General features: G+C 41.0%; 1 protein-coding gene across 2 annotated transcripts in view; it reads left to right on the top strand.

The window, feature by feature from the left end:
* The window catches only part of SRGAP1 (SLIT-ROBO Rho GTPase activating protein 1), a 155,537-nt gene that overhangs the window by 84,287 nt on the left and 58,502 nt on the right, over positions 1–12,748 (top strand). For both annotated transcript variants that reach the window (XM_052774600.1, XM_052774601.1), the window contains exon 4: positions 8,772–8,834. In XM_052774600.1, the coding sequence (XP_052630560.1) occupies positions 8,772–8,834 (63 nt within the window). The remainder of the gene's footprint in view (positions 1–8,771; positions 8,835–12,748) is intronic.

The following is a 12,748-nucleotide window of genomic DNA, read 5'->3' as shown; positions in this document are numbered from 1 at the left end:
TCTTTAGCACTGGAAATCTTGCTTTTCCTTCCCTTCTCTCCAGATAGACTGTACAAAAGTATCTAGATAAAGTTTTCCATGGAGAAGTGTGTGTCCTTCTTTATTCAATTAACTTATTAATGGAGATTGCTGCAGCTTGTCTCTCAGAAGGAGGAAAATATGTGGACATTTTCAGCGCATTAACAGGAGGCATATTGTCCCATCTTCCTGACAGACTTGTCTCTTTCCTCCATGTTGTGCCCGGGAACGTGCAACATGTAAAATTTTCTCTTTCTAGCATAGCTTCTTGAAGAAAAGGAAGCAGCTGCTCTTGCCTTTTTATTCCTAACTTTGATCTTCTACAGGGGAAAGAAGAGAAAGGAGATTGAGGGAGTCCTGCTGTGCATAACCTGGAACTCGCATTAGTGGAGCCCAGATCCTCAACGGTCCTATCCTGCCTTTCCGCAGGGTTTGCCAGCTGACACTCAGCATGATAGTGTCATGTCGAACAGCTGTTAGCTGAGGTGGAGCATGGGCAGAGTGAGATCACCAAAGGCTGTGTGAAGGGATCTGGGCCAGGCTGGTAATGAGAGGGGAAGGGTGGCAGGAAGACACACGGCACCTCGGCATGGTGTAAGTGAGCTTCATGGGCATGTGGCCTGAACGTGGCAGTGGTTGTTCACTGGTATCGATTCTGAGCACACATTTTGAGGACAGTCTGTCAGGAATGAATACTTGTTGGAGAAGGTTGGTATTTCCACTGAGTCCCAGTGTGCACAATTCTTAACGTCGTGCTTGCTGCAGAGTGCTGGTGATTTATTTGCTGTTAGTTCCCAGCTGCAGAGCTGATTATACTTTGAATGATGATGAAGCTCCACTTTCTCTTCTGTGAAAAGGGAAGGGAGTTATAAAATGAGGTGAACAACATTGGACAGAGAGAAAACCAAGACCTCTGCAGGAGGTGAAGGTGTTAGCAAATTGTCTTGCTTTATTGGTGAAGAACATAAGCTGTCTACATCTACGTTTAGTCCAAATGGGCAGCTTCAACTATAATGGTCTTTAAAGGTCCCTTCCAACCCAAACCATTCTATGATTCTGTGATAATTTCTGTCAGATTTGCATGAGCAGTCTAACTTAAGGTATGTTGCAGACTGTCTCAGAACTGCTTAATGGATGTCCACCAGGCAATAGAAAGAGATGAGGTGCAAAATGCACGTGCCCTGTACTGCAGTCCCCCTTGAAGGAGAGAGGTCACAGGAGCAAAGAGAAGGTACACTTAGAATGAGAAAGGTGACATCCAACACTCTCCTCCATCAAAATTGTATTCTCCCTAAAAAAATGGCATGGAATTTGTTGGAGATCTGTAAACATCAAATAGAATATTTAACCAATTTCTGTCACTTTTTGTAGGTTACTTTTGAAAGACTGGATTTGGAATAAAATTATGTCGGAGAAAAGTATAATCAGTCTCAATGGGTGTCATCCCTATGAAAGTGTATGGGATTTGTTCACTGTTCACAGATTTCAGATTAGAGACAAACCATATCATAGAATCATAGAATGGTTTGGGTTCGAAGGCACCTTGAAGATCATCTAGTTCCAACCCCCGTCCCATGGGCAGGGACACCTTCTGCTAGACCAGGTTGCTCAAAGCCCCATCCAACCTGGCCTTGAGCACTGCCAGGGATGGGGCATCCACAACCTCTCTCAGCAACCTGTTCCAGTGCCTCGCCACCCTCACAGTAAAGAATTTTTTCCTAATATCTAATCTAAATCTACCCTTTTTCAGTTTCAAGCCGTTACTCCTCGTCCTATCACTACACTCCCTGATGAAGAGTCCCTCCCATTCTTTTCTGTAGGCCCCCTTATAGTACTGGAAGGCTGCTATAACGTCTCCAGGTCTCCCCAGAGCCTTCTCTTCTCCAGGCTGAACAACCCCAACTCTCTTCAGCCTGTCCTCGTCGGGGAGGTGCTCCAGCCCCCTGATCATCTTCGTGGCCCTCCTCTGAACCTGCTTGAGCAGGTCCATGTCTTTCTTATGTTGGGGACCCCGGAGCTGAACACAGTACTCCAGGTGGGGTGTCACAAGAGTGGAGCAGAGGGGCAGAATCACCTCCCTCAGCCTGCGAGCCACACTTCTTTTGGTGCAGCCCAGAGTATGATTGGCTTTCTGGGCTGCGAGCGCACATTGCTGGCTCATATTCAGTTTTTCATCCCCTAATACCCCCAAGTCCTTCTCCTCAGGGCTGCTCTCAATCCACTCATCGCCCAGCCTGTATTTGTGCTTGGGATTGCCCCGACCCGTGTGCAGGACCTTGCACTTGGCCTTGTTGAACTTCATGAGATTCGCACAGGCCCACTGCTCAAGCCTGTCCAGGTCCCTCTGGACGGCATCCCTTCCCTCCAGCGTGTCGACTGCACCACACAGCTTGGTGTCATCGGCAAACTTGCTGAGGGTGCACTCAATCCCACCGTCCATGTCGCCGACAAAGATGTTAAACACCACTGGTCCCAGTACTGACACCTGAGGAATGCCACTCATCACTGGTTGCACTTGGACATCAAGCTGTTGACCACAACTCTTTGAGTGCGACCATCCAGCCAATTCCTTATCCAGCGAGTGGTCCATCTGTCAAATCCATGTCTCTCCAGTTTAGAGACAAGGATGTCATGCGGGACAGTGTCAAACACTTTGGACAAGTCCAGGTAGATGACGTCCGTTGCTCTTCCCTTATCCATCAACACAGTAACCCTGTCGTAGAAGGCCACCAAATTTGTCAGGCATGATTTGCCCTTAGTGAAGCCATGTTGGCTGTCACCAGTCACCTCCTTATTTTCCATGTGCCCTAGCATAGTTTCCAGGAGGATCTGTTCCATGATCTTGCTGGGCACAGAGGTGAGACTGACTGGCCTGTAGTTCCCCAGGTCTTCCTTTTTTCCCTTTTTAAAAATGGCGGTTGTGTTTCCCCTTTTCCAGTTAGTGGGAACTTCCACGGATTGCTATGACTTCTCAAATATGATGGATAGTGGCTTAGCCACTTCATCTGGCAGTTCCCTCAGGACCCATGGATGCATCTCATCAGGTCCCACGGACTTGTGCACCTTCAGGTTCCTTAGATGGTCTCAGTCCTGCAGATACTTCTACACTGGAGACTGATCATAGTGTTCTGTGAAATATGTACTCTCTCTTATAAGTAATAAATGAAAATAATAAGAACAGTAATACTATGAAGATTTCAGAAATAAAGACTAACAAGAGCATGCTTAATATCTTACTGAAGTCCATGGTCAAGAGCAGGAAATACACTCGTCTGACATATCTGTACTCCATTGGCTCTCACAGCATTGCGCATAGGAGCACTTAATGTCTTTCTAAGTAATTTCCAAATACCATCTAATCAAGCTTCTCTCTATTCAATAATTAGATCATTTAATTATATATCTTCCAGTTTATTAACCTAATAGTGTTATGCATCACTATTACCATCTTGTTTTAGTTCTCCCTCAGTCTTGCAGCAGCAGCTTCTACATCTTTGGAGGAGCTTTAGCTCCCCTTCGAAGTCTGGAGAGTAACTACACCAAGTCCATGATCAGAGCAGATATCCATCATTCTGCTCTGAACCCCCCAATCTGCCTGTTGGAGAAAGGGAAAGTGTCTCAGAGTGGATTGCCCCATTGCTCCCAAGCAAGATACGGGGAGACAACAGCAAAGTCACTCTGAGCTTCTTGGCTCTTTCTGCTCCCTCTTTTTTCTGCCCCTCTCTCCTCCTGAGAGGATGAGGCTACTCATTCTGCTTCTCAATGGTAGCCCTTACTGACTTTTTCCGCCTCGCTGGTGGGCAGTAGGTTCTCAAATGAAACTTTTCCATGAAGTGAGCCCAACATTCTCTAGTGGGATACTGTTTGTATGCTATCCTAAGATTGGCTCCAGCTTGAATTGTAGGAATGAAAAGAGCAAAAAATTTTCTCATTTCCTGGCCGTGCTTACCAGTAGAGTGTTGTTTTGTTCCCTCCCCTGCTGATGTCTCCTATGTGGAATATAGCACAAAGTCATGGATCTGTAGCAACCCCTTTCTCTAGTCCTGTAAAAGGTGTGTGCAGTACCCAGTGTTAGTCTATATGAAATGTAGTGATGAGGGGTGTCTGTGCCCCTTGGTCTTTGTACCTTGCCCTTGTCTCACTGTCCTTCCTCATTCTGGTTCTTCTTTTTGTGTGTTTCTATATATCTGTCTCAACATTTGGATTACTTTGGTGAAGTGATCCCTATTGGATCTACCTTGCATGTTCTGATGGGCCAGGTTATATCGTATTCGGGTACCTGATTGTACATGGCTTTCCTGTCTAGGCTGGCCCACTTTAACATGTAGATATTCATTATTTTTATTCTCCCAGGAGCTCTTTGTCATTCTTTTTTCCAGGGGTCAGGAACCAGCATCTGTTTAAATGTACTAAATGCCGGACAAAGATAGGATCTAGTTCAGAGATTTTGTGACATTTATCTGATAATATTATGTCAGGCCTCATACTTCCAGAAAGGCACTTAAGCTCTTCTTGCTTGCTTGCATATAAAAGCAGTACAGATTGCTGTTCATGCCTGGCCTTCATGCTGCACATAAAATTACAAACATAAAGTAGCAGAGTTCAAACCTTGCATGCTTGCCTGTTTCTTCAGGCAGATGAGGTAGATGGCCTCATGGGGACAATTAAAGAATAAAGTAATAAGGAAAAATGTCAAGCAGAAGGGAAAAGTATTATGCAGAACATTTCATGCAGTGATTCTGGTTACCCCAGCATTAATAATCAACTGTATAAACACATACCCACAAAATCCTTAAGCAGATTTGTGTATTTATAATTTATAAACATGTATTTTCTTTGGACAGAAACCATAATGAGCCAAGATGAACATATCTTCCAATGTTTACAGTAAAAGATGCTGGAGAAGCCAAGCACAATAAATATTTTAGTTCCATAATCTGGCTATTAACAAGGAATATGACTACCTGCCAAATCTATTTGACGTTATGAAGATTGTGGCATATATAAAGATTTTTTGCATCGTTTTCTTAAACATTTAAAGGTTTAAAAGGATCGCAAAGCTATTTGTTGCTATAGACTGGCAAATCTGGGACAAAATTTTACTATGAGTTGGTTATGTCAGTGTTACTGCAGCTCATGAAAGCTCCTTAAAAGAAGGGTTTGCACATCACCTCCCCCAGGGACCAGCAGCAAACTCATTTAAAAGCAATAGTCACAGAATATTTTCCCTAAATGATGTGACTGAGAGTAGCATCGTGTGTGCTAAATACAAGACACTAAAGAGTTCCAGGAAGTACTGAACTGACTCTTAAATTTCGGTAAAAAAACGCAAAAGAGTAAAGTTTGGGTGCCCAATTATGCTCTAACTGAAATGGATGGAAAAATTCTTACAGACTTCAATGAAGGGTTATTAATGTGGAATAAAATTTTAAGTTTCTCAGACATTAATCCATAAATACAAATCTTGATAACATCAGTAGGACCACTGATGTGTTGACAGATGAGCACATACTGAAAGGATGGTTCAGGTACACTCATTTGTCTGTTTTATCTATCCTACTATCAGGTGAAAAAAATACGCTACTGTCTCTCTTAATGCTTTGAACCAGATTAGTAACATACATAATATTTTTAGCAAGAGTTTGCATGTGCTCAAACATTTTTATTATATTCTTTGTTCTTTTGGTTAATAGATGCTAATATATTTCTCTAAGTCATAGTGAATATAGAAGCACCTCAGTGACTATCAGGTTCTAATGGCCTGATTAGAGCTATCAACTCAGCTCCAGGAAAATGTGTGCTGCATCTTGCATTCCATTGTTTGGCTACCCTGAGGATAGGCTCCTAAAGGAGCACACCATTCAAACATGCTGAACTACTGCAGGGAACAGGTAGCCTAAAAGAGAAATAGGAGAGCCATTAACCACTGAAAATAAATGCACTTCTTATCTGGTGCTCTAACATGCTATATATTACACACTAAAAGCTGTATCGCTTGCCACTGGAGTCAGTATTTCTTGATCTTAAATGCTAATGTAAAATGTGTTGGTTCTTGAAAATAAATCCCTTTTATACTGCTAAGGTTAACCAAATTTCCTGATTTTTATTGGACAATTCCTACAAAACCTTTCATCAGAAAGAGGCAGCAACTAACATGTTATCCATCACTACAGGCACCCTCTGCAGGCTGGAGTCCCCAGATGAACTGGTGCCAAGGATGACTCATCTGTGATCCTGTGGCATTGCTAGGCTGTTTCTTCCTAATTTTTACTCTTTTTGCTGATAGTCTCCCTTCCTCTCTTTTTGCTCCCCATTTTAAAGCCTATTGTCCTTTCCTAAAAACATCTCCCTCTTTCCTCTGCTGTGATCCCTTCCATTCACTTTCAAATTTACCATTGATCAATGTGTTGTCTGGCAAAGATAGTGTATGCATGGTGGCCAGTAAATTCTGAGGGCTGGACCGCTTGTGTTTCAGTGCTGAACAAAGCTCTACAGGAGCAAAGAGAAGAAATGGGTCCTAGTAAATAGTGATCATTCCCCGAATCCTCAACTGATCTGGGTGTCTATTTGCATTAAGGTGTAACTGAAGAGCAGAAGAGGAGGGTGTGTTTTCCAATGAACTGCTGTGTGCTTTGTTCACAACAAAATCTGCAAAGGTTAAAGAGAAAATTGGTTTGGGATTTTCTGTCTCTCAAACAAACTTTTGCACTGCCAGGTTAAGGCACACTGCTTTAGGATTGGCGTTGCTGTATTTAGGGCTTGAGTTGTCATCAGCTTTGAGATGGTGGTGACCAACAGTTGAAAGGGATAAATTGCTTGAAGCTGGAGTTCATCTACAGTTTTTTCCCACACATATTTGCTTTCATCTTTCGGTCTTAATGTCAGCCATCTTATTTGTGTGTTTTGTCCTTCTTGCTGCTAAAGTAATTTAAAAACCAGACCACTCACATTCAGCACTAAAGAAGTAGCTATCCAAGAGAAAACAGGTGGCCTCCACTTCTTGGATCTCTGAGGAGATGTGTAAGCTGTGTCAGAGCTGTGCTGCTGACTTTTAAAGGCAGGGTGCCAATGTAAAGCAATGAAAAGCAATTCAGAATTTTTGCTAAAGCTTTTACTGTGTTTCCCTACAGCAGCTTGCAAATCTGCAATCCTTTTCCAATTTTTTACAAGCACTCTGTGCACTGTTATGCATTATGAATTTTTGTCCTTAATATCAGATTAAAATAGTCTGATATTTGCAAAGAAATGGAAGTAGTAAGCCTTACGTTCTAGATACTTCAGTAGTAGAGCATACCTCATGAAAAATACCAGACTTCGAAAAGTATAAGCAATAAGGAAAGTTTCATAGTAGTTCTGTGTAACTCTGCTTTAGACCATCTGTCTCACTGCGCCTTAGCTACTACAGCTAATGCCCTTGGGAATACAAGAATTTCGCTGAAGTGTTTTTTAATTTATATTTCTAGCTTCTTGTTGGTTAAAAATCATCTTGCATATAAGGGTTGGAGTGAATACTGATAAGTGATATGGTAGGTTCCTTAAAATACTGCCCAGAGTTAAGGAGTATGACAGTAGGAATAGGAGAAAAAAGTCAAAATTTTCTCTTCCAGCTACTGTATGTGTCTGTTGCATTCTCCTGGAAGACACAGTGGGTGGGATGTGTGGCGTGGTTCCTCCTCATCCGTGGGTGTCGCACTGGAAATTCTCATTCAGAAACCATTATTTCTGCAGGTGTTTTAGTGATGGCCAAGTATATGTTAGCAGCTTTGGAGATGAGTTGTCCCTGAGGATTTTCCTTTGGCTTCTATGCAACTACAAAGTACTTCTCATAGCTAAGGCCATTATCTATCACGAAGTTGGAGTTTTTAGAAGCCAGGCTTATTCACAGAAACTTACTCACAGAAAAAAAAGCTGACATTTCCAGCATGGATGTTACAATGCTGAGCATTGCAGAAGAAATGTAGCCAAGCTGTTTGCCAAGTCCTGTAGCTCTATGCTATAGCTGTTTTCCAAAGGCTATGGTACAAATGCCTTCAACTCTTGCACAGTTGCCACAATTTTTATCTGATTGAACTGCTACGGACAACTAAGGAGTATATTTGAATGAGAGTCTGATTAAATACTCTTATTTTGACATACTTGCTTTCGTTAATAACTACTGCTAAGCATTTCTTTTTTTTCTGGGTCAGAATGAAAGTAAAGACACAGTCCAGAAAAGCTAAACAAAGCTGTTTCAGCAGCCCACTCTGTGGAATATTATGCAGTTGGGTATCTGTTTCAAAAAGGAGCCACAATTATTTCTTGCATAAATATTTAGATAGTTGCATGTGCTGAGAAACAAAGACTATTCTAGATGTAAAATTGGGCGGGATGTCCCTCTAGAATATCACATTCCATGTGGTTTAGTTTTTGTATATATCATAGCAGTGATAAAACACTACGCAGTTTGTTCCATTAAAAACATTAATCCTGAACTTCACCCTTTCTGTTGGCACCTAATTTCCTGATGCTTCATGGGACACTCTCTCAAATTACTTCTGGGTTTCCTTTTAGAAGTCTTTTGTCCAGATGTTATCTGTCTACCTCTGCGTCCCTGAATCATTATTTTTAGTGCACTGTAAGTCTGTCAGAACGGTATCTTTGCAAGCAAGATTGCATTCACTATCTAGGGTGAGCAATGAGTACGAATATCAAGGAACAAATGTATGTTGCAGTTTTTGCGTGCCTTTTTTCTAATTATTTCTTTTTAATTACAGAGCAAAGAGATTGCGTTTCAGCTTCATGAAGACTTAATGAAAGTTCTTAACGAGCTTTACACAGTAAGTACAGTTATATAGTTTATCTTACACAAATTCCATATCGGACTTCTTCTACAAGCTTTAAGTGTCCTTTTATGTAGCAAGTTACCCCTCAGTGGAGATGCTTATTTTCGTCTTTTTACACAAGTCTAAACTGTATCTTGGAAAGACTACGCCCTTGTTTACAATAGATATACTAATGCTTTCAGGATTACTCTTTACTTTCAACCCTTTTTCCCCCCAGACTATGCTAAGCCAGTCTAAGTTTTGTTGATTATTAGTGAGGCATTTCTACTCAGAGCTTACCAGAGCAAAGCTTCTTCCTTTTCTGCCTTGTTTTTGTCCATACTGCCATCTGCTTGATTTGACTCATGGACTACACTCAGTAAAAATCAGTAAATGTTACTTATGTGCCCTCTGCTCTCCCTGGCTGGGATAAGTAAATAATGAAAAGAAAAATAGAAAAATAGAGGGTTGTGTAGGCTTTCCATACCATTCAGAGAGGTCAAGAAAAAGAACACTCTAAGCATTCTGGCAAGCTGCTGCTAACCCATTAGAAAATCTGAGAGAAGGTAGGTCTGAACTTCTTTTCCTCTTTGAAACGCATCTACACAACTTGTTACTAGAGGATGAGGTCTTGTCTACCTAAAAAACATTTCCCAATATATTTTTGAGGGGGTATGGTCTGATAAAGAACAAACCAAGAATTACTCTTTGTTTTAAACATAGCTATACTATGAAGAGGAACTGGTGACATCCACCTCTTACAAAAGTCTGTTGATTCCTGGTGGTTGAGGAAGTTGTACATCTAAATTCTCCCTTCTGTCTGGAAGAACTGAAGCATCTATGCTCCAGTACCCTGCATAACAGTCTCTAGACTGCTCCCTTCCCTATCCTCAAGATTTGGGGGACCAGGAAAAAAACCCCACAATATCTATATCAAGAAACAATTTGTGATATTAAGGAAGTTCAGGAAGATATCAGAGACCAGCTCTCCTCACGGAGAGATCAGTCGAACATTACTTTTGTACATCTTGTCTGTTTTTCTTTTGACCTAGCTAAAGTTGTGCACCCATCAGTGGATGAGTTGAGGAACATTTGAACTCAACTTAGGTGGCAAAAAGAAGATCTAAAGAAATTTAGACCTGTCTCACTGTCCTGGCTTCTTTCAGATTGTAGTTATGGACACAGATTCCTAAAATCTATCTAAACCTTTTTCTTTTTTTTTTTTTTCTTTTTTTTTTTTTTTGAGGGCTTTTCTTCGGGGCTTTTTTTTTTCTGAAATCACCACTGATTTTGTAGGGTACAATACTGCAAAACCTTGTTGGCTCAGGCCTGTAGTCAGCGAAGCACACTGGTATCAGCTTCTGCAAAGTAGTGATAGCCACAGACAATTCACATAGCTGCAGGGGGTCAGCGACTGTAGGAGCCCTCGCACAAGTGGGGCTTCAGTGGTGAGTAAGCCCTGAAGATACAGTCTTGTTTCAGTCAGACAGTTGCGTAACTCCAGTGCCTGGTGAGGCGTGGGATTAGCGCCCATGCTCCCAGGGTAGGAAAACAGTGAAGCATCTGCTGAAATACTTTGCTGAATCACCAGTGAAGATCTGCAGGACTGGATTTTCATATTTTCACTCCTTTTTTTCACACTAGTGCTATATCTTCCCACTGATGGCTACACATTTATTCAGATATTAACTTCCATGTTACGGCTTCCAGTGAATGCTAATTCCTTTCTCAGAATTTAAGGGTTTTGTAAAATAGGAAGTTTTTTGAAGTTAGTAGAATACAGAGCATGTGCACAATTTGAATTAAGTTACTGCTGCAGGATGGTTTCTTGGGATGGAATTTACTTCACCTAATTTCCAGGCATCTGCAGTGTAGGTACAAGTATCTTAGCTTGCCATCTGGGTTCCAGTTGTAGCCACTGAAAATCTAATATGGGGAGATCAGACCCCTTTCTGTGATCAGATACAAGCATCTGCTTCAGATGAAATGATCTACAGTGTTAACTCCATTGTCCAGCTTTTCATTGATTGCAAAGGAATTGGTCAGCTGTAGATGCCCACATTTAACCAGATACAACCCAGGCTTAGTAAAGTGACAATATGGTGCAGAATAGCATCAGTTTCACTGATTGCATCTTTAGAATGATCATCAGCATATCTGTGGAATATGTGTTCTTGTGTACGTAAAGACATCTAGACACATGGAAACCTCATGCATAGGTTTTTAATTCTGTGTGACATTTACTGTTTACAGAATAAGATCACAGTGGTCTTACCAAAACAAGTATCTACAATTTTAAAATCCAGGAGGTATGTTTCTCAGTCATGTACAAAAAGGAGAAGTCATCTTCCTCTTTGCCCCATGATTTATGGAAAGGAAAACAAAAATCAGTCTTACTACTGTGAGATAAATCTTTGTGTCCAAAAGAAAGCAAATTAATTTCAAGTCAGTGAATAATATACTAATATTGAAGTCTCTCCCTATTACTTGGTTCTGGTTTTTTTAAAGGAATGGTAAGTTCATGAAGTATAACTGTTAAAATGCAAGCCTTATTGGAGTTTAAATACCTCTAAAGCCTTTGAGTGAGGGGAAAGTATCGGAGCTTTTAATGAACTGAGGGTGTGTATGAAGAAGAGTTTAAAAACCTGCTTACTTTTTATCATCATTCCTTATCTTACAAGAAAGGTTTGTGAATTAAGATCACCCTCCAGAAATGAAAAACACACAGTTGTGCATAAAAGTGTGTTGAAGAGAATGAGAGAAGAGAATTAAAATCACTAAAAGCTAAAATAGTACGAAGTTTTTGTGCTGAGGCACAGGTGTATAGTCAATGTAAAGAAATTGCATGTTTTATTTGTTACTCCTTGACCTACTTAGATGAGGAGTGGCTTCCTTAGGCAGACGTATTCAGGCACACACAGTAGTTCTGCAGCTCCACAGAAACTCTTTCAAGCAAACACATTGTTCGCTCCACTGACAAGGTTTAAGACATTACTTGCCTGGATTTCCCTAATGCTACGGGGTCAGGGGCTGGATTAAATGCTTGTTTCAAACCCAAATGATGAGAGGCTCTACCCAACCATCTCTAGCACGCCAGCCAGACCTGAGGTTTCACCACACCTGCTTTCAGGCTTTTCGAGCACCAGGTGTCTCAAATCCCGTTTATGTAGAATGATCTAGAATAAATGGGATGTTTAAAGGAATTGCCGCTGATTTGGTCCAAATATTTTTAATAGATGAGTTCTAACACAGCCTACTAAGTATCAGAATAACAACTGACTTTTCTTCAAGTGACAACACTGTATCAGGTGTCCTAGTCTTCTGTATCATAGAAGGTGCCAGAAAAAAAGGTGACTTTGGGACCCATCTCTGAAAATCTAGTCTTGCACTTCTGCCTCAGAAAATCGTTTTTAACCTGTTCATAGGGCCAGATGTAAAACCTGCTGTAGTTAGGGAGTTGTGTCCATTGGTTTTGACAGTTTTTAGATCAAACAAGTCAATTAGCAGTGCCGTAGATTTTGCAAAGAAGAAACTGTTCTAAGAGGACAAAATAAGAAATCACTGAGGAATTGAAGACACATGCCACCTTCCACTAAGAGTGCATTATGAAGACTTTCAATTCAAAAAACTTTCTGCTCAAAGATGTTTTATAACTTGTGAAAGTTTGAACCTCTGCCGAGAGAGAGAGAGACTAGAATGCATTCTGGCTGCTTATTTAATGTGGCAAAGCTCAGAACTGCAATGAAATGTCAAAAAAATAAAATCAGACACTTTGGAGTATTAAATACCTAATGTTTTTTAAAAATGCACACTAATAAGAGACCTTTTTCCTTGCTTACACTTTATGCAATTAATTTCTTTTCCCATTTTCATTACTAGGAATTATCATGGAAATGGGAGGTTCATACCATAGGTCTTCCTTTACTCCC

Source organism: Harpia harpyja, chromosome 23 (genome assembly GCF_026419915.1).
Source record: "Harpia harpyja isolate bHarHar1 chromosome 23, bHarHar1 primary haplotype, whole genome shotgun sequence".
Taxonomy (NCBI): domain Eukaryota; kingdom Metazoa; phylum Chordata; class Aves; order Accipitriformes; family Accipitridae; genus Harpia; species Harpia harpyja.
This window is presented reverse-complemented; position numbering and strand designations above follow the sequence as displayed.